At 41.8% G+C, this 22239-nt stretch overlaps 1 protein-coding gene across 2 annotated transcripts in view; it reads right to left on the bottom strand.

Annotated features, from left to right (window-relative positions):
- Positions 1-3448: 3448 nt before the first annotated feature.
- Positions 3449-22239, bottom strand: part of LOC112250337 (inositol-trisphosphate 3-kinase B) — a 54048-nt gene continuing 35257 nt past the window's right edge. For both annotated transcript variants that reach the window (XM_024420402.2, XM_024420401.2), the window contains exons 3-8: positions 20765-20864; positions 20162-20375; positions 18775-18979; positions 15978-16079; positions 11666-11737; positions 3449-7156 (exon numbers count right to left, since the gene is read on the bottom strand). In XM_024420402.2, the coding sequence (XP_024276170.1) occupies positions 6935-7156; positions 11666-11737; positions 15978-16079; positions 18775-18979; positions 20162-20375; positions 20765-20864 (915 nt within the window). In that variant the 3' untranslated portion in view covers positions 3449-6934. The remainder of the gene's footprint in view (positions 7157-11665; positions 11738-15977; positions 16080-18774; positions 18980-20161; positions 20376-20764; positions 20865-22239) is intronic.

Genomic DNA, 22239 nt, shown 5'->3' on the forward strand with positions numbered 1-22239 from the left:
GGATATCCTCTTTTTCTCTGCATTAAAGCAGCAGACAGACAAACATCATCTCTATTGAATCAACAGTAAAAAGGATATTGTTACAGTATTTGTCTTTCATATGTCTTGGAAGGATTCCTTCCCTCTGATAGCGGGCTATTAGTTCCCTTTTCTCCAAATTTGGAATTCTCTCTCCTGGTTGAACAGACATTTCATGTTGGATCTTTTCAGACAGCGACCGACAGTACACAGCATTCTATTAGTGATTAGGAGACAGTAAGGTGATGGTAAGATGGTGATACACCAAGACGGTAGAGATTTGATCCCAGAGCCTTCGGTGGGAGAAGAAAGAGCATTAGTCTATTGTTTCAACCATGACATTACAGGCCAGTAGGGGGCGCTCTGACCTTTATAAAACGACTAAGACACTGCTCATCTCAGCAATGGTGCCACTGAAAACCTGACTATGCTGATCTCTAGTAGAGTCTTCGTGGTTATAACTCAAGGTGCCTCACGTTACTGGGTGACACAGATGTCTAATGTCATTCATTGTCACACATTCATCACCTATCTGATGGAGTCCTACCTCTCAGCGGGCTGTTCATTTTCTGTCTCAGAGAATGTGAGTGAATGTAAGGTAATGGGAGACAGTGCTTCCTCGATCCTTTGGATATGATGAGGCCTCAGCTCTGCTTCTTGTCTGAGGGTTATCAGAGGTATGACATACATTTCCTCTGGGTTTCTGTAAAGTGGGACTCCAGCATTCCACGCTCTCTGTTTCCTATGATGCTGAGGAATGTACAAGACGTGTTCTCACCATCACCAGCTACTCTGTTTCTCAGTGACATCACTGAATAAACAACACATGCGTATGTAAAGTAAAGGTAATCCTTTGTGATGTATGCTGTACATAATTGTTTGGTCTATCGTCAGAAGTCGGGAAGCCCAAATGTTCTGACTGTGGCATGCATCTTGGGCAATTTCTACCATGGACGTGATGTCCCTCACACTAATGCAGTCAGCTAGGACTGTTGAATGGCATTAATGACATTTGTTCAAATGCAACCTAAACCTCTACAAATTGACCTCATAGATTGCTCTGTTGTGTGATAGACCTGTCCCAGGGGCTAATTGGGCATGTTGCCACGGTGATCCATAAACATCTTGGGCAATTCCCATAACCTGATTGACAGAGCTGTACTTCCCTGCAAAATGTATGTGCAAACTAACTTCAAGACTTTAAAAAAGTACAGTGTTTGAAATTCTCTGAACATTACACCCAGTTCAATTGATGACAGCTGACCACAGGAGGTTGGGGGTACCTTAATTGGGGAGAACAAGCTCGTGTCAGTGAGTGGAGCAGAATGAGTGGAATGGTATCAGATACATTAAACATATTGTTGCCAGGTGTTTGATGCTATTCCATTTGCTCCGTTCTGGAAATGATTATGAGCCATTCTCCCCTCAGCAGCCTCCTGTGCAGCTGACATGTCATCCTTACCCCATGACTGAGATTTGCTTTATCACTTTCTGTCATCTGTCATCATCTCCGGAGATCAGCCCTGAGCCTTTTTATATCGACACTTCATGAGATTTTCCAGTTTCAACTGACCTGAGCCCTAGGACCATGCCCCAGGACTACCTGACATGATGACTCCTTGCTGTCCCCAGTCCACCTGGCCATGCTGCTGCTCCAGTTTCAACTTCCACCTGACTGTGCTGCTGCTCCAGTTTCAACTGTTCTGCCTTATTATTATTCGACCATGCTGGTCATTTATGAACATTTGAACATCTTGGCCATGTTCTGTTATAATCTCCACCCGGCACAGCCAGAAGAGGACTGGCCACCCCACATAGCCTGGTTCCTCTCTAGGTTTCTTCCTAGGTTTTGGCCTTTCTAGGGAGTTTTTCCTAGCCACCGTGCTTCTACACCTGCATTGCTTGCTGTTTGGGGTTTTAGGCTGGGTTTCTGTACAGCACTTTGAGATATCAGCTGATGTACGAAGGGCTATATAAATAAATTTGATTTGATTTGATTTGATGAGATGACAGGCAGAAAGGCTTACCCTGTTACACATGCAAGCCGTTGGCTACAGTATATTGTGACGAATATGGATGGGAAGATGGGATGTGGAAGAGAGGTAGGAGAGAAGAAGAGAGGATGTATGGGTGGGTTTCCTGCATGGCCCCTCTCCAAGCCTCCCTCTCCCCAGGCCAGCAGCGTTGTTCAGGCTCCCTGCCAGCCGCCTGACTCAGGCCAAGCATTACTAAATAAGGCAGTCCTCTCCTCCTACTTTGGGGAAAAAACACCCAAGCAACTCAATAAGATCATCATCATTCTCCCACGGCCACACCACCTCTTCTCACACTTCTGCATTAGTTCTGTTTTTAGTGTTCATGTAGTGTTTATTTTGACCTGTAACTCTGACGCACGCAGAGAATTATACTGTTTGTGGAAATGTAATGCTTCTCATGCCCCCTGACCTTCCATCTAACAAATAACATCTGCTTGTCATGATGTAGTTTGGCCACTAGAGAACAGCAATTCCATCACCCAAACAAAAGAGCCTGATCTGAAATGAGCGAATCACACCATCTAAACACTGATAGATTTGGTGCTGTAACCATTTCAGAGGAAATCAACAGTTTGTTATACAGTAATTGACCACATAATATAATTAGATGAATCTCTATTTATACTTTCAGTGCTTGGGATTGTTGACATTATATTTTTATGTTAGTTAGTGGCCAAGCGGTACATACATACTAACACTTTTATCTGCTACAATGCCATGTTGAAAATGACCCATGTAATAAGCTGATGACTAAGAGGAGACATAAATAGACAAACATAATTAATAAACAAACCCCTACAGCACCAGCAAATGATGTATTTGTCTTTACATGTCAAGTGGCAGATTCATATATGGCTAACTATGTCCTTCCTCATCTAGGGTTGGTGTTCTTCTAAATGTGTTGATGCTTGATTGTTGTCATGTTTCCAGGTGCTGGTGGCTCCTTGCCTGTCAGTTGTCACGTGAACAGTTGGTGTGAGTGTTTACTCTCTGACCATAATCATGTTCTGGTAAAAACAACACTTCCTAGAACAGGTATATTCTTAGACAATACCCCATGTAGCAAAGCGGCCTAGGGGTGGGATGGTGTACTTCTCCTCTCTGCGGGGAGCTCTGAAAGCATGCTGCCATGTACCTCCTTAGATATACCTGATCTGATTCCAAGTCGAATGTAGGCTACATCTCCCTGTGCTTGTGAGATCTGGTTTGTCAAATGTCTATACATGAGGGAGACAGGGAGAGAGATTTGTCTCATATGACATGATGAAAAGATTAAGAGCAGACTGTGTGAAATGTGCTTGACAAGAAGCCCATGTGGAATAGCTACACTTACCTGTGTCGTTACCGTAGCAGAGAGCACGTTGTACATTCAAATAAAAGGCACACACACATGGTAGCGTTTAAGCCATTGTTCAAATTTACTACAGTAAAAATGGTACAGTCAAGCATATTTTTGCTTGCAGTATTGACATGATGGCATGATTTACATAAGCAGATCCATGGGGTGACAGCACAATGACCTGAAGACCAGGGGTGGGATTTGTTCCACAACTCCCTGTAAATTCCATTTCATTCAATAAGAATTCCAGGTCAGTCTTTGAATTCGGAGATAATTTAATATTATCCCCAACAATACCCACATTCCAATTCAAATTCAATTTGAATTCAATTTCAGATCATGTCACTGTTCAGACAGCCTAGCTATACTGGAAATATAGAAATATAAGTTGAAATTATTTCAAACAAATCCTGCGGTCAATGTTTGATACATTAATTCAATTTACTAGGAAATGTACCAATATTGAATTCCAATGCCAATTCAATTTTAAAAAACGGTCCAAACAATATCATTTAAATTCAATTGCAATTACATGACTTGAAGATAGCTGAATTAACTCTCCACATGAGCGAATTAAAGAATTCCAAATGAAATTGGAATGAACCCCAACCCTGCAGAGGATCTCAGGCACAATGTCCCCACAGTGTCACAGCACAAGGCTGGGAAAGGAAGGACTCAATCATGTCAACCTGGACCAGGGATGACAGATGAGGTTGCTATGGCAATCTCCATGTCAACCACTCTTTGGCCAGTGTAGCCCAAAACCAGGTCTATACAGATCATAGGTGTCACGAGGCACAAAAGAACACCTGGTAGAGTGCACAGAACACAGACTTCTTGTTCATCTCTAAAACATACAGTATTATTTACACATTGTAAGAAGCAGTGACCATTGTATATTACAGTGACTTACTAAATGATTATATCATGACTGACTTTCAACAAAAATGAAAACACATGCATTAGTGTTCTTGTGCAAATGTCACAAAGAAATAAATATGGTAATGAGTATATCATTCTAAGAGACTTCACAAAAACGACAAGCACAATGACAGAGGAGGGATTTGAAAGAAGCTACTGAAGAAATATTGAAGTAAGAGAATAAAGGCAACATATTAAAATCAAAGTCACAATGTGTTTCTGTAAAATGCACCCATGTCATTTGTTTTATGCTGCTCAGTGTAATACAGTTCAGTAACAGCAGAGGGCACTCTACTCTTTATTTCTGTCCTTTCTGGTCCAGTGCAATGGGCCGATAGTATCACTCTCATGCAAACGTACCACAATCCTGTACATCACATTAGATTTAGATTCAGAAAGTGTATTAGTCACATGTACAGGATTGCAGATGTAAATGCAGGGTACAGTGAACATCTTAAGCTCCGAGCTCCAACAGTGCAGGCCATTAATATCAAGTCATACTTTAACATACCAAACTGTATTTATTTCGAAACGTTTCAGGTTGATAACCCTGATTCAAAGGTAAAGTAGTTCAACGCCACTCAAAGACAGGACAAGTAAAGCACAAAGGTTTACGCCTTGGGTATTGGTCAAAACTATTGGTCCAGTTTGTCCTGCTAGAATCAACTGCCTCAAGCTCCACCCATTAAAGGCCATGGAGAAGTGAGCTGTTTCTTTAGGACATGATGTTTGCAGTCCTAACACACCACACCCCTCTCAGTTCCTTAGATATATGTGAGAGAACAGTCATTTCAAAACAAGGCCAACCTCACCTCACTCTCATAACTAGGACTATTGTATGTGATATGGCTATCAAAGGTGAATGACTATTAAACCCTAAAGTAAACTATTAAAAAAGGGTATTAACGCCCATAAAAAAACTCCCATACCATGCAAGTTACTCTTTCTATGGACAATGTCATGCGCTTGTGATCTGACTGTGATCAAAAACATGACTCAATGCTAATTGAATCCAAACAGACAATGATGACAATGTTGATCTGTTAAATGCCTATCTCTCTGTCTGTAGACTTGATAAATAGACAGTAGACAGACAACACCCCATTCGTTTTGTTTGCCACCTCAGGATGTTTGGGCATCAGGCAGGAATGGTATATATGAATGTCAAATTGCCATGCAAACAGCAATCACCATCTGTCTTGTGCCCAATAACAGGATCCTAGGAAAACAGGATGGGGTGGGTTCATTCTAAGAGCAGTGATTATTATGGGTGTACAGTGGTAGACGATATACATTAATGACGGAGTCACAGGTGATGTCATCTCTGACTAATGGGAATCATTCAAATAAGATAATAAAACCTGGGCCCGGTTTCCCAAAAGCATCTTAAGACTAAGTTCATCTTAGAACCATAGGGTACTAGCATGCTAGCAGATACCCATAGACTTTTGAGTCATTGCGCTAACGCTAGTTAGCATTGGCTCACAAAACTACCTCTAACTTCCTTCATCCTGGACACAAAGACATGAAAATGGTATCCACTAGTTGATCTGAGTCAAAGTAGATAAAGGGCCCCACTGCCAAGATTCCGAAGTATCCCTTTAAGATGCTTTTGGGAAACCGGGCCCTGGTCTTTTTATGTCTGCTGAAAGGCTGAGGCACTTGGCATATTTAGAATGCAAACTCATTCTCACTTGGTTAAGAGCCGTTTCCTGTTAGTCGCCCACTCCATCTGCTTCATGTACATTGACCTCTGAACTGACAGTCACTCCTCAATGGTTTGGATTACAGGAATGTCAACATTAGCCTGAATAAAATAGGTCATAATTACATATCGGAGTGCATTAACTTATGCCACCTTCTCTACTTTCCCTCCAAAGAAACTGGAATTAATATAGGCACAGCACAGTCTGAAGTACACTATTACATAATGAGGTACAAACTGAATGCATTCTACTGAAATGTGTCTTCTGCATTTAACCCAACCCCTCTGAATCAGAGATGTGCAGAGGGCTGCCTTAATCGACATCCACGGCGCCCAGGGAACAGTGGGTTAACTGCCTTGCTCAGAACAACAGATTTTTACATGGTCAGCTCGGGGATTCGATCCAGCAACTGCCCAACGCTCCTACCCGCCAGGCTACCTGACCCTGGACATTTTCTGTAAATCTTAAATTGTATATAAGTTTATAAACACAGGAAGTGCCACAATTCTGAATCCAACTATTTCAAATGTTTGGCTTTTACCACAAGGCCATGCACCATATAAGTTGTAACTGCAGTGATACACACTGTTAGCTAACACTAAAATATATTCTTAAACTGTTATAAAACAAAACAAACTAAAATCTCAAGAAGGGTTGTCACGGACTAGCTGCAGAGAAGGAACCTAACCTAACCCATGGTCTCATCAGAACAGAAACACACTGTACAGCAGTATGTACAGAATCTACAAGTTTACACAAAACACTTGTGTGGTTACAGTTTGATATCTGGGGCCAGGGGAGAAGGGGAATAAGGGAGGGAGGGGTAGCTTGTTGGGGACAACAGAGGCGTCATTGTAGTGCGAGGTGGTGGTCCTGTCGGGGTTAGGATTGAGTTGAGGGGGGACAGTCCCTTTTTAGAGTGAGTCTGGCTTTGGGGTCACCACCATGTGGGTGAGAATGTCTATGAGGTGGTCCAGGCCATAGAGGTAGCCATCCTCGCGGTTGCCCTCCTCCCAGGTGGCCCTGTGACTCAGGACCTGTCCTTTAGGCAGAGGGGTAGTCTTCCCAAAGTCTATCATCCACACCTTGGCCTGCTCACGCTTGTCATGGACGAACAGCAGTGAGCTGCCAATCACCTGGGGAAGGAGAGAGGGATCCATCTTAGTCCTCAAAACACTGAGACCAAAACAAAAAAAATATGTTTACAATAGGCTAGGACAGAAAGTTTCAAATAGAGTTGGAATGTGTGTATGGTAGCCATTTTAATAATAATAGTAACTTATTACGTTTATACAGTGCCTTGCAAAAGTAGTTACCCTCCTTGTCGTTTTTCCTATTTTGTTGCATTACGAACTGTAATTTAAATGTATTTTTATTTGGATTTCATGTAATGGACATAGACAAAATAGTCCAAATTGGTGAAGTGAAATTAAAAAACAGTTGTGGAGAAGTACAGATCAGGGTTGGGTTATAAAAAAAGATCTGAAACTTTGAACATCCCACAGAGCACCATTAAATCCATTATTAAAAAATGGAAAGAATATAGCACCACAACAAACCTGCCAAGAGAGGGCCGCCCACCAAAACTCACGGACCAGGCAAGGAGGGCATTAATCAGAGAGGCAACAAAGAGACCAAAGATAACCCTGAAGGAGCTGCAAAGCTCCACAGCGGAGATTGGAGTATCTGTCCATAGGACCACTTTAAGATATACACTCCACAGAGCTGGGCTTTAATGGAAGGGTGGCCAGAAAAAAGCCATTGTTAAATAAAAAAATAAGGAAACACAATTGGTGTTCGCCAAAAGTTATGTGGGAGACTCCCAAAACATATGGAAGAAGGTACTCTGGTCAGATGAGACTAAAATTTAGCTTTTTGGCTTTTTTCGCTATGTCTGGCACAAACACAATACCTCTCATTACCCCGAGAACAACATTTTCATCTGCAGGGACTGGGAAACTGGTCAGAATTGAAGGGATGATAGATGGCGCTAAATACAGGGAAATTCTTGAGGGAAACCTGTTTCAGTTGTCCAGAGATTTGAGACTGGGACCGAGGTTCACCTTCCAGTAGGACAATGACCCTAAGCATACTGCTAAAGCAACACTCGAGTGGTTTAAGGGGAAACATTTAAATGTCTTGGAATGGCCTAGTCAAAGCCCAGTCCTCAATCCAATTGAGAATCTGTGGTATGACTTAAAGATCGCTGTACACCAGCAGGAACCCATCCAACTTGAATGAGCCAGAGCAGTTTTGCCTTGAACAATGGGCAACAATCCCAGTGGCTAGATGTGCCAAGGTTATAGGGACATATCCCAAGAGACTTGCAGCTGTAATTGCTGCAAAAGGTGGCTCTACAAAGTATTGACTTTCTGGGGGTGAATAGTTACGCAGTAGTTATGTGAATAGTTATGCAGTAGTTATGTGAATAGTTACGCAGTAGTTATGTGAATAGTCACGCAGTAGTTATGTGAATAGTCACGCAGTAGTTATGTGAATAGTTACGCAGTAGTTATGTGAATAGTCACGCAGTAGTTATGTGAATAGTTACGCAGTAGTTATGTGAATAGTAGTCACGCAGTAGTTATGTGAATAGTTACGCAGTAGTTATGTGAATAGTCACGCAGTAGTTATGTGAATAGTCACGCAGTAGTTATGTGAATAGTCACGCAGTAGTTATGTGAATAGTTACGCAGTAGTTATGTGAATAGTCAATAGTTATGTGAATAGTTACGCAGTAGTTATGTGAATAGTTACAGTAGTTATGTGAATAGTTATGTGAATAGTTACGCAGTAGTTATGTGAATAGTCACGCAGTAGTTATGTGAATAGGCACGCAGTAGTTATGTGAATAGTTACGCAGTAGTTATGTGAATAGTTACGCAGTAGTTATGTGAATAGTTACGCAGTAGTTATGTGAATAGTTACGCAGTAGTTATGTGAATAGTTATGCAGTAGTTTATGTGAATAGTTATGCAGTAGTTATGTGAATAGTTACGCAGTAGTTATGTGAATAGTTACGCAGTAGTTATGTGAATAGTCAATAGTTATGTGAATAGTCACGCAGTAGTTATGTGAATAGTTACGCAGTAGTTATGTGAATAGTCACGCAGTAGTTATGTGAATAGTTATGCAGTAGTTATGTGAATAGTTACGCAGTAGTTATGTGAATAGTTACGCAGTAGTTATGTGAATAGTCACGCAGTAGTTATGTGAATAGTCACGCAGTAGTTATGTGAATAGTCACGCAGTAGTTATGTGAATAGTTACGCAGTAGTTATGTGAATAGTTACGCAGTAGTTATGTGAATAGTTATGCAGTAGTTATGTGAATAGTCACGCAGTAGTTATGTGAATAGTTACGCAGTAGTTATGTGAATAGTCACGCAGTAGTTATGTGAATAGTCACGCAGTAGTTATGTGAATCGTTATGCAGTAGTTATGTGAATAGTTACGCAGTAGTTATGTGAATAGTTACGCAGTAGTTATGTGAATAGTCACGCAGTAGTTATGTGAATAGTTACGCAGTAGTTGTGTGAATAGTTACGCAGTAGTTATGTGAATAGTCACGCAGTAGTTATGTGAATAGTCACGCAGTAGTTATGTGAATAGTTACGCAGTAGTTATGTGAATAGTCACGCAGTAGTTATGTGAATAGTTACGCAGTAGTTATGTGAATAGTTACGCAGTAGTTATGTGAATAGTCACGCAGTAGTTATGTGAATAGTTACGCAGTAGTTATGTTATGTTATGAATAGTCACGCAGTAGTTATGTGAATAGTTAGTTATGCAGTAGTTATGTGAATAGTTACGCAGTAGTTATGTGAATAGTCACGCAGTAGTTATGTGAATAGTTACGCAGTAGTTATGTGAATAGTTACGCAGTAGTTATGTGAATAGTTACGCAGTAGTTATGTGAATAGTTATAGTTATGTGAATAGTTATGCAGTAGTTATTGTGAATAGTCACGCAGTAGTTATGTGAATAGTCACGCAGTAGTTAGTTATGTGAATAGTCACGCAGTAGTTATGTGAATAGTCACGCAGTAGTTATGTGAATAGTTACGCAGTAGTTATGTGAATAGTCACGCATGTGAATAGTTATGTTATGAATAGTCACGCAGTAGTTATGTGAATAGTCACGCAGTAGTTATGTGAATAGTTACGCAGTAGTTATGTGAATAGTTACGCAGTAGTTATGTGAATAGTCACGCAGTAGTTATGTGAATAGTTACGCAGTAGTTATGTGAATAGTTACGCAGTAGTTATGTGAATAGTTACGCAGTAGTTATGTGAATAGTTACGCAGTAGTTATGTGAATAGTTACGCAGTAGTTATGTGAATAGTCACGCAGTAGTTATGTGAATAGTCACGCAGTAGTTATGTGAATAGTTACGCAGTAGTTATGTGAATAGTTACGCTCAAGTTTTCAGTTTCTTTGTCATATTTCTTGTTTGTTTCACAATAAAAAATATTAAGCATCTTCAAAGAGGTAGGCATGTTGCGTAAATCAAACAAGACATAACCCTCAAAAATCTATTTTAATTCCAGGTTGTAAGGCAACAAAAATGTAAAAATGCCAAGGGGGGTGAATACTTTCGCAAGGCAGTGTATAGCTCTTTTCATCGAATCTCAAAGCGCTTAATTCTTTTTTTTAACCTTTATTTAAATACGCAAATAAGCTAATAACAAATTCTTATTTATAATGACAGCCTACCCCGGCCAAACCTGGACCAATTGTGCACCACCCTATGGGACTTCCAATCACAGCCAGATGTGATAAAGCCTGGATTTGAACCAGTGACTGTAGTGATGCCTCTTGCACTGAGATGCAGTGCCTCAGACTGCTGCGCCACTCAGGAGCCCAAAAATAAATGTAAGAATAAAGTTGGAGAAGCCTAATGAAGCATATCCTGTTAAGTATGGTCTATAATCGCCACATATAATCATGTTAAGTATGTTATCTACACCATGTAAATAACTGCCCATTAAATCAACATTCTTCAAGCACCCCTCTTATTACTGTAAAGGTCAGTCATGATTCAGCTGTATTTGACTACTGTATGCACATAGTTAATTTACTGTTACACTTTATCTTCCGACTTAGAAGATCAGATACATATTTGATCAAATAGTTTTATGCTTTCTGTAGTTAGGTGACGGGGAAAATACTATTGTATGTTACAGGTGGTGTCTCACTACAGTATGTCTGGACAGATGGTCGATGTAAACGGGATTCCAAATAATCGTATTAGTCAGCTATTCCTGAGTTTACATAAAATGTCACTATGAAGTCAAATACAGTAGGCATGAATGAGGGATTAACAGACACACCCTGTACTTAATGTACACACCCTGTATTTGACTCCACCTAAGCAGCAGGACATAGGTTATTCCAGAGAGGTTTGTTCTAGGGCCTGTGTCTCAACCTTTGCTCTGAAACGCCACAGTACCTTCAGAAGCCTGACAACGCTTCCTGTTTAGATTAACAATGTCCTGTGATTGGTTGGTGTTTGTGTGGGTGCCATTGTTCATGGGTTTCCACTGCACAGATTGTAGCCTCCTGTATCAGTTGAGTGGTACATGGGCGGATCTCAAATGCTTCTATTTCGGTAAATGTTACAACTCAAAAAATAGATTTGTTTACCTCGTGGGTCTTGAAGAAGGTTGATATTTCCAGAGTGTCCCTAATGTCCTTCAGTCGGTGCAGATAACAGTTCTGAAAACAGACAGATGACAGCACAAGATTTATTATGAAAACTACCCAGGGTGACGTGGGAAAATCTGAGCAGAAAAGCTTTCAGTATTTCTCCAATTTTAAGGACACAGAAAAAAACATAAACTAAACTATTATTATACTGGATACCAGATATATACTGAACAAAAATATAAACACAACATGTAGTGTTGGTCCCATGTTTCATGAGCTGAAATAAAAGATCCCAGAAATGTTCCAAAGCTTATTTCTCTCAAATTTTGTGCACAAATTAGTTTACATCCCTGTTAGTGAGCATTTATCCTTTGCCAAGATAATCCATCCACCTAACAGTTGTGGCATATCATGAAGCTGATTAAACAGCATGATCATTACACAGGTGCACCTTGTGCTGGGGACATTAAAATGTGCAATTTTGTCATACAACAATGCCACATATGCCTCATGTTTGAGGGGAGTGTGCAATTGGAATGCTGACTGCAGGAATATCCACCAGAACTGTTGCCAGAGAATGTAATGTGCATTTCTCTACCAACGCCGTTTTAGAGAATTTGGCAGTATGTCCAACCGGCCTCACGACCGCTGACCACGCGTAACCACGCCACCCCAGGACCTCCACATCTGGCTTCTTCACCTGTGGGATCGTCTGAGACCAGCCACCCAGATGGCTGATGAAATTGTGGGTTTGCACAACCAAGGAATTTCTGTATAAACTGTCAGAAACCGTCTCAGGGAAGCTCATCTGCGCGCTCGTCATCCTCACCAGGGTCTTGACATGACTGCAGTTCGGCGTCATAACCAACTTCAGTGGGCAAATGCTCACCTTCAATGACCACTGGCATGCTGGAGAAGAGTGCTCTTCACAGATGAATCCCAGTTCAATAGTAACAGGCAGATGGCAGACAGCATGTATGGCAGAGTTCCCCATGTTGAACAGAGTACCCCATGGTGAACACAGATGAATCCCAGTTCAATAGTACCAGGCAGATGGCAGACAGCATGTATGGCAGAGTGCCCCATGGTGAACACAGATGAATCCTAGTTCAACTGTACCGGGCAGATGGCAGACAGCATGTATGGCAGATTGCCCCATGGTGAACAGAGTGCCCCATGGTGGCAGTCGGGTTACGGTATGGGCAGGCAAAAGCTACGGACAACGAACATAATTTAATTTCTTCGATGGCAATTTGAATGCACAGCGAGACCATGACGAGATCCTGAGGCCCATTGTCGTGCTATTCATCCTCCACCATCACCTCATGTTTCAGCATGATAATGCACGGCCCCATGTCACAAGGATCTGTACACAATTCCTCAAAGCTGAAAATGTCCCAGTTTTTCCATGACCTGCATACTCAGCAGACATGTCACCCAGTGAGCCTGTTTGAGATGCTCTGGATCGATGTGTACGGCAACGTGTTCCAGATCCCGCCAATATCCAGCAACTTCACACAGCCATTGAAGAGGAGTGGGACAACATTCTACAGGCAACAATCAACAGCCTGATCAACCCTACTGTATGTGAAGGAGATGTGTTGTGCTGCATAAGGCAAATGGTGGTCACACCAGATACTGACTGGTTTTCTGATCCACGCCCTTAACTTTTTTTGAAGGTATCTGTGACCAACAGATACATATCTGTATTCCCAGTCATGTGAAATCCATAGATTAGGGCCTCATGAATTTATTTCAATTGACTGATTTCCCTATATGAACTGTAACTCAGTAAAATCTTTGAAATTGTTGCATGTTGCGTCTATATTTATGTTCAGTGTACTTTTTTCCCGATAGAAATAACAGCATTCTCCATGCACTGTAATTTCTAAATGGATAAGAGCTAGGTAAATGAGTAATCCGTTTGGATAAGAGGATTGTAAATACAAATTGTTCCCTATATTTCGATTTATGTACATTTTAGCAAACGCTCTTATCCAGAGGGACTTACAAGAGCAATTAGGGTTAACTACTGTCCCTCCCCCAGGGGAACATCAGCATATTTTTCACACAGACTGCATGTGGATTCAAACCAGCAACCTTTCGGTTCCAGGTCCAACACTCTTAACCGCTAGGCTACCTGCTGACCTTAAAATTTCTGGAGACGAATGTGAAACCAGCCATATGGAATCAAACCGAAAATCATATCATCATGACATGTATTGCGGCCCCTTTTCCACAGTGAAATAGGCTATAAATAGTTGTGCCATTGTTCTGAATTTGTATTGTGTGCCCTCATAATTTGCGTGGATGAAATTTGGACACCCAAGCCATAGGCTTCTTTAGGGCTGAACCTGCCGAGCTGATGTATGCGCTTTAGAATGTTTTAATTATAGTCTATGCCCAGGCTTTCCTCTCTTCTTTTTTACAATTTGTATCATGTTAAATATTAGCTACTGGGCCTCCTGGGTGGCACAGTGGTCTATCGCAGTGCTAGCTGTGCCACCAGAGACTCTTGGTTCGAGCCCAGGCTCTGTCGCTGCCAGCCGTGGCTGGGAGGTCCATGGGGCGAAGCACAATTGGCCTAGCGTCGTCTGGGTTAGGGAGGGCTTGGCCGGTAGGGATATCCTTGTCTCATCGCACACTAGTGACTCCTGTGGCAGGCCGGGCACAGTGCAAGCTGACCAGGTCACTAGGTGCACTGTGTTTCCTCCGACACATATGTGTGGCTGGCTTCCGGGTTGGATGCGCGCAGTGTGGCTTGGTTGGATTGTGTTTCGGAGGACGCATGGCTCTTTACCTTTGTCTCTCCTGAGCCCGTATGGGAGTTGTAGCGATGAGACAAGATAGTAACTACTAACAATTGGATACCATGAAATTGGGTAAAAAATAAAATATTAGCCACTATAAGTAACATACATTTATAACTGTCACTTCAGTGTAAGTTTCCTTCAATTTGTACAGTAGTGTCCATTTAGCTTCAATCCATTCCACAAATCCGTTCCATTCCATGTGTTACACCTTCCATTATTTCATGGATTGAACTTGATTATGACAACAGGATGACTCAAACCACTGTAGGGTTAGGGTTAGGGTTTTTACTCATCAATATGTGTTGTGCTTAAAGGCTCTCCAAACCATTTCCCTAACCCTAAAATGTGCCTAAATAATCTACAAGATCACAGTATTTTCTTATTTAACAGTTGGTGCTGAAACGGAGACAAAGATGCATAGATGGCATTCTTTCTTTGATCCCAATTTTCTGACCTTGTTCTCTCAATGTATTCTAGTCTGTGGACAAAAGTCCAATTAAAGGTAAACCGTATTTAAAGGGATGGCTTAAGATAAATGTACTGAAATCCCTATAGAATGAAAACTCCACGAGAAAATCTGTTTGCCAGCAAGTGGGAGGGTTTTCAGCAGTTGAATTACATTTATTCAGCGCGTGCAAGGGAACAACACCGACAAAGCACATTACAAACCTGCCTAAGGTAAATCGGAATACCAACTACTGAGAACTGGGTAGGAAAGCCGTGCGTAATTGGAATCAGCCCCCATAGCCTAGTTGATTTGATTATGTTTAAAAGTTGAAATGTTGCTGGAATAGCGGATGCAGTGCTCACTTGTCACTTGTAGCTCTCTGTGGTTCTAAATCAGTAGAAGTTAAACTGTTGGAAACATTAACTTGATTGACCATGTTGTAGGTCAATAGCAATATGTAATAATAGTTTTTTCCTGGCTTGGCTTCCACAGTGATTTTACCCACACACCGCTACTGGATTCTTAGGACCTTTTCTGAGACGCTTTGTGGATACAGGCCCTGTATTCATTACAGAACATTACCAATAAACAGACCATTCTATGAATTATGATAACTCCATAGTGCAAAACCCTATGGGACAACAGCTCAGCTCAGTAGAGAGAGAGATGAAGACCACACATGAGTGACAGTTAAGTACACAACAGTAGGGCCAAGGCGCACCACACAGTGACAGATACAGTGTGTTTGGCTTGGGCCTAGTGGTACTAGATAAACACATGACAAACCAATGTGGAATGGAGGACAACCTTTTCGAGTGTTTAATTTCCCTGCTCTGTTTCCAGGACCCCGGGAGACCTAAATCACACACAGCCGTCCCGGCTATGACCTCACTTCCTGGGCCATTAGAGAGGTGGAAGTCCTTGGGAGTTCCCTCCAGGGGCCATTTGACCATGGGGCAGGGAGAGGTCTGCCGGAGCATTAGGGGGCTCCGGCTCACACACAAACACACCCCGAAAGAATCACAGAGACATATGCACACACACTCACCAGGATGTTCTGGTTTCCTTTGACAAAGTCGTTGAATGCCTCTGTCACTTGCTCCCTGCTCCTGGTCTTTTTAAAGTCTCTGTTTACCGTTCCGTCTTCCTTCTGCACAGACGAAGGGAAAGAAAGGCAGATATTTTTAGAGTCCAGCAGGATGGAGCCTCCAACAATTACATGATGTCTGAGGTCCCCCGTATACATGTGACACACACTGCTAGCTTAATACAAATGGCCTCTGTTATTCAAGGGGAGGCAAAGAACTTCAGAAGTCAGACCCATACCGTGGCATCAGCATGCTTCAGTTAGGCTGGCGGCTAGCAAAAGTCAGCTAGGCAAACCGAACGAGTGTGCTCGCATACTCCCTTAAAAGAATAAGAGGCAATAGTTTGTTCATTTTGAGAAGCTGTAGCCAGTATACGCTTCCTCAAAATAGTCAGAATTCATCTAAGATAACTAAAGAAATCAGTCATTCATTTGGACGTTTTTGCCGAGGAGATCTTATTTTATATCAATTTTATATCTACTGTAACTGAGATGTTTGGTGCAGAATTTCCAACTGAAAAAATGTGCATGAAAACGAGTCATCTCTTGTTGAATGACAACAAAGACTTTATTGAAGAATCCCTACTGTTGACCAATCACCAACGAAGGGGCGTAGACTTCGGCTACCGACTTCGGCTACTGACTTCGGCTACCGACTTCGGCTACTGACTTCGGCTTGCCTCCAGAAAAATAATTGTCTGCCCGGACAGCCGAAAAAAACCTCACCGAAGTCTAAAACATCACAAAATGTCATCATAATATACTGTATGCACAAACTCATCCAAACAGTTTCGGATGGGAAGCATTATTCCTACTACTCAGTGCTATACTATACTATTAAGCAGCAAAACCCTGCTGAAAGAGGTGACTAAAACAGGAAAATGGCCCAACGTTTTGCATCATCTAAGACAAGAGGACGTGTCTCCACACACTTAATGTGCTCATATTCTAACTCTACCACAGCACCGTGCTCTACCGTGGTATACTGTCTCCGTAGAAATGCAGGCAGACAATAATATGGGCATTGAGCTGGGGCCAAACAGACACAACAGCAGCTGTGTGCTCTCTAAAAACTCACAGAACCTTTTGATTCTACAGACAGTCTCCGAGGGCAACCCCTGGTGTCATGACAACAGAGAGAGCCATCAAAGCTCTGCGGGCCGTGGCCATCTATGGACATGGCTGGAGTCGGGAAAGAGAGACAGAGGAGTGGAAACTCCGGACAGCCCTGTTGCTGCCACTGCTCCCTACGCTGCCAGTCCAGTCTGAACTATTCATCCTGCACATCTGTCTTAAGCCCTCCAGAGTCAAATATCAGGGCCTCATTAGAGGAGACAGATTCTGGAAGATGGTGTTACGGCCCAAACATAGCCAGGATGTCTCCCTCTTGGCTTTAGGAGGAATTAGACCCATGTAATCTAATTGCCTAGGAAGAATATGTTGCAGATGTGCTTTTTTTGTTGTTGCACCCAGCTTTCTCCGAATAGGATTATTAGTGTGCTTAGGTTTACTAAGGCAGAATCACATGATCAGGCTGTGTGTCAGTCTGTCTGTCTGTGTGTGTGCTGCTGCATTGAATCTATTAGTTTCAGCTTGAAGGAGACTGATGGTGTGTAGGAGCAAATGGAACGTGTCAGCAACTGAAGTTACTGTCAGTAGAGGTGTCACAAGCAGGCCCTATGTGTGAAAAAAACACGCAACACACTCTATACACACTGACACCAAATAGAGGGTATTCCTTCCTGTTGGCCCTGGCAACCCTCAGTATGAAGAATGCTATTAAGGGGTCGACTGCAGGGTATGTCTGTACACAAACCAAGCAGGACCATCAAGGTCAGCCCTTCTAAGTGGAATTATACTCTCAATTTCACATTATTACTGTTTTAATTATTATAAAATCAACTAGTAACTACTGAGTGTACAGACTGACAGATGGAGTATTTGGTCACCTTTCCTATAGTGTTTACTTCCTCCAATAATGGACTTTTAAATTAGTTTTACAGAGTATGACTTTATATCACAATGCATCACCACCAATAATGGACTGTTAAATTAGTTTTACAGAGTATGACTTTATATCACAATGCATCACTCCACCAATAATGGACTGTTAAATTAGTTTTACAGAGTATGACTTTATAGCACAATGCATCACCACCAATAATGGACTGTTAAATTAGTTTTACAGAGTATGACTTTATATCACAATGCATCACTCCACCAATAATGGACTGTTAAATTAGTTTTACAGTGTATGACTTTATAGCACAATGCATCACTCCACCAATAATGGACTGTTAAATTAGTTTTACAGTGTATGACTTTATAGCACAATGCATCACTCCACCAATAATGGACTGTTAAATTAGTTTTACAGTGTATGACTTTATAGCACAATGCATCACTCCACTGCAGGGATAGGCAACTAGATTCAGCCAAGGGACCATTTTTGTCAGAGCGGATGGTCGGGGGGACGAAACATAATTATCATAATTTGTACTCTGCTAAATTTACTACAACTAAGCCCAAATGTTTTTTATTTTATTTGAAACTTTGATTACATTGAGACGCTCATATACGTCTCTTTTTAGAAAATTCATGGCAAAAGCTAGGAACAGATTTCCTTAATTAAACCGATTTTCTTGCTGAATTCCTGGTGATTTTATAGTCATTTTTGATCCCCCCCAAAAAAAAACACTCCTGTTGCCGACCCCTGCTCTACCGTATACCCCAGTACATAATCTGTCCCGTCGCTTACCTTGATGCCCTCGATGCGGAAGCCCAGGGTAGCGGTGGAGCTGATGGTCTCCCTCCACTGCATGTAGCGGGGCTTGGTGACCGCCTGCTGCTCCTGCTCCTCGGGGGTGGGCGCCAGGGGTTCCACCTCCACCATCTTCTGGTACATGTCCTTCCTCAGACTGGAATTCTTACGGGCCTTGGTCAGCTCCTCCTCCAGGTACGTCCTTTGGTGGACAGAGAAGCCACATCTGTTTGGTACTGACTTTGTTGAATGAGATTTTATGTTGTAACCAGTCCAGCAACCAAATTAATTTCCTTTTATGAGCCAATATAAAGGATAATTTGACTCTACTTCTTAGAATACAATCACTGTGCAAACATTGTGCAATACAATATTGATCATTCAGATGTTGTCTGACAAAGCCGTTGAGTGATCATGCCCCAGGGGGCAACATGTGAATGAAGAAGAGAAACTGTTTTCTTTCACATAATAATTATACTGTAGAATTATTATTGCAGTGAAGACAGGAGGAGGGGTTCCCTTCTCTTCAGTTCATCTCTGAATAAGGGATTGTCTTAACCTTTCCTAGATTCAAATTCTCCTTCTCACTAGCCAGCTACCTCAAGAACAGGCCAGACTTTAGTCTGTTAGCACTGTACCAAATTGTTGTGTTTGGAGGGGCTGGTTTATCATTTCCTAACATTCCGGCCATTCCAGAGAAGGGTCACACAACCAAAGTTGTGCTAGAGAGGAAAGGAGATGAGAGGAGAGGGATATAGCAGGGAGAGTGATGAAGGCCACCCGGCAACAAAGCTATTCGTCACAACGGTAGAGTACAGGATACTGTAGCAAAACAAGCCTGACCTGTTTACACCCAGTTCAAAGTGCCTCAGAAGAGTCTCCAATATTTCACTGGTCAGTAATAACTTTGCAAAGTGTCTCGGTATACCCATATCTGATATACATCTGATGTAAACTTAACAAGGGAGATTTTGACAACGATAACATGTACAGTATGTGGAGTTCGGCAGCCCAATAATGAACCCAAAGGAATGGAAGTTGTTTCCCAATACTTGTTTCCCAATACAGGCTGATTTAAGTCATGGTGTGTCTGTGAAGGGCCAGCTGGCTACAGAACATATCTCCTCTCTAGGGGAGTGTGATGGTCATTCTTAGACCTTACGCCTAATGGATGTCTGCCTGATTGAATATTGGACCTTACCCTAACCTGTCAAAATGGAACAAAGAGATCTGAGAGCTACACTGATGTCCAACGCTGATCTAAGGTCTATTTTCATTCACCCCCAAAAAGTTTATATCCAGAGGGTAAACTGAGATATGTGCCTATGTGTAACTTCAACAAAGAGATGCACCTGCCAATAAAGGTCCGTCAACCCACACTCACCTGACACCCATCTTGCAGTCCATGACGCAGGGCAGGTCAAACTCAGAGAGCAGATCATCCATCTGGTTGTACTTCACCCCGTCCTTCTCCACGTCTCCGTGGTAGGCCGGTACGTAGGGACGCAGCACGTCTTTCATCAGCCAATCCAGGCAGCGCTGCTCACAGTCACAGTGCTTCTTCAGGATACGCCCGTTAGCCCCTGCCTTGAAACTGCCTGAGAGGAACCAAAACATGAAATAGAAACATTAGAGGATGTTCAGTGTTAACAGTAGGCCTGCTTTACTTTGTTTTGTCCTGTTGCTAAAGAAAAGGTTGTTTCTGATTCTGAATGGACCATTCCATTTCAGATAGCCTAGCTACAGTATATACAAATAGGATGAACCTTTAGTTATGCCCTAGTACTGAGCCTTTGAATATATGATTTGCAAGTATATCCCAACACTTAGCCTGAGACTAGATTTGAATTTCAAACACACTGGCCATTGGCCACTGCATCGTATCCAATCCAGCCAGGAGAATGAGAGCGGAACACAGAACACACATTCCTTCCATAGCCTTATCCCAGAATCCCCACATTCCAGAGGCAGCGTTGTCAAGGCCTACCTGCATGACCAGCCAGCTGGATCCAAGGGTACTTCTTCTTGAAAGACATGACGAATGGAGACCAGTGGACAATGTTCTTGATCTTCTTCCATGACTTGTGCTGTATGGACAAACAAACAGAGGACGCTTTGAGTAAACCTACTGTGCGTTGTGTTCCTCGCACAATCCTTGTCTGTTTTCAGACATCATTACAGGCACTGTAGTATTACAAGAGACAAAAAACACAGAACAATGCTCTGTTGTGTGTGGACGGCATTGTTACTTTATTACATTTAGAATACAGCCCACCACACATTAACATTTGACTCCTTTTGTTGTCATTCATTGATGTAGTTGAGTGTATTATTTAGCAGTTTATGATTCAAACAGGGATTTCTCTCACAGAAGACAGTCACAGAGTCAGGCACACATTTGAACCAATATTAGCATACACCACAGAATTATTACAGACCACAGGAAACAACATCAACAAGTAGAAACAGCAACAAGAAGTAGAAACAAAAGAAAAAAACATCATTTGCATACATAAGACATCCAGTGTCTCTCCACCTGACTGCTGAGGAGAAGAATCTGTAGTTTTTTACACTAGAGTACAAATGCTTTCCCACTTGAAATGAATTAAACTATTTGTGGCTGTAGGAAAAAGTGACAATACCAGTTATTTCAGTATAACTCAGAAAATGGTATAATATACTTCCTCCAACCCAGCTCATAATAACAGTCTGAAGTCTGAAGTGAGTATTCAGCTCATTGATTGGAGATAAAAGCGTATTTAGTTGCTCTTGCTGCTATAACACAAAACAATGCTGGGTTAAAAACAACCCAATTTGGATTCTTTGGTAACCCAGTGCTGGGTAAATATTGGACAGGACACACGCTGGGTTATTTTGACCCAGCCAGTTGGGTTGCATGAATAACCCAACATGTTGGGTTGTTGGGATTACCCAAACATGGGTCAATTTAATCATCAATTGGGTACTTTTATTTTCATGCTGCTGGGTTGATCTAGCAGCTGGGTCTTTTTTAATGTAATCCTCAGGTTATTTTCAGGAGGAGTGGCTTATTGGAGGCGTGGATTTCAGATAGATCTTATTGGCCACCAGTGAGAGTCATGTTAACTTTACAGTTGAAATGTTCCTTAATTTTTTGGGTGAATTTTATACATTCTTCTAGAATATAAAAATTATTTATTATATATTATAATAAGGTGGTATCTATCCCAACAATGGGATTTCCATTGGCTTTTAGGGAACTGTAAGCAACAAAAATGTAAATGTTTAACCTTAACATGTGTACAGATAAACAGCAATGACATTTACTCTCACAGGTGGCTAAAAATAACTATATGAAAGCCACGACCCTACTAAACTACGCCTCCAATCTCCTGATCTGACTCGCTGGGTCATATCTCAATAACCCAGCACCAATAACCCAGCATAAACAACCCAAACCTACTCTTGTTAAAGAAAACAACC

This window comes from Oncorhynchus tshawytscha, linkage group LG05 (genome assembly GCF_018296145.1).
Source record: "Oncorhynchus tshawytscha isolate Ot180627B linkage group LG05, Otsh_v2.0, whole genome shotgun sequence".
NCBI lineage: Eukaryota > Metazoa > Chordata > Actinopteri > Salmoniformes > Salmonidae > Oncorhynchus > Oncorhynchus tshawytscha.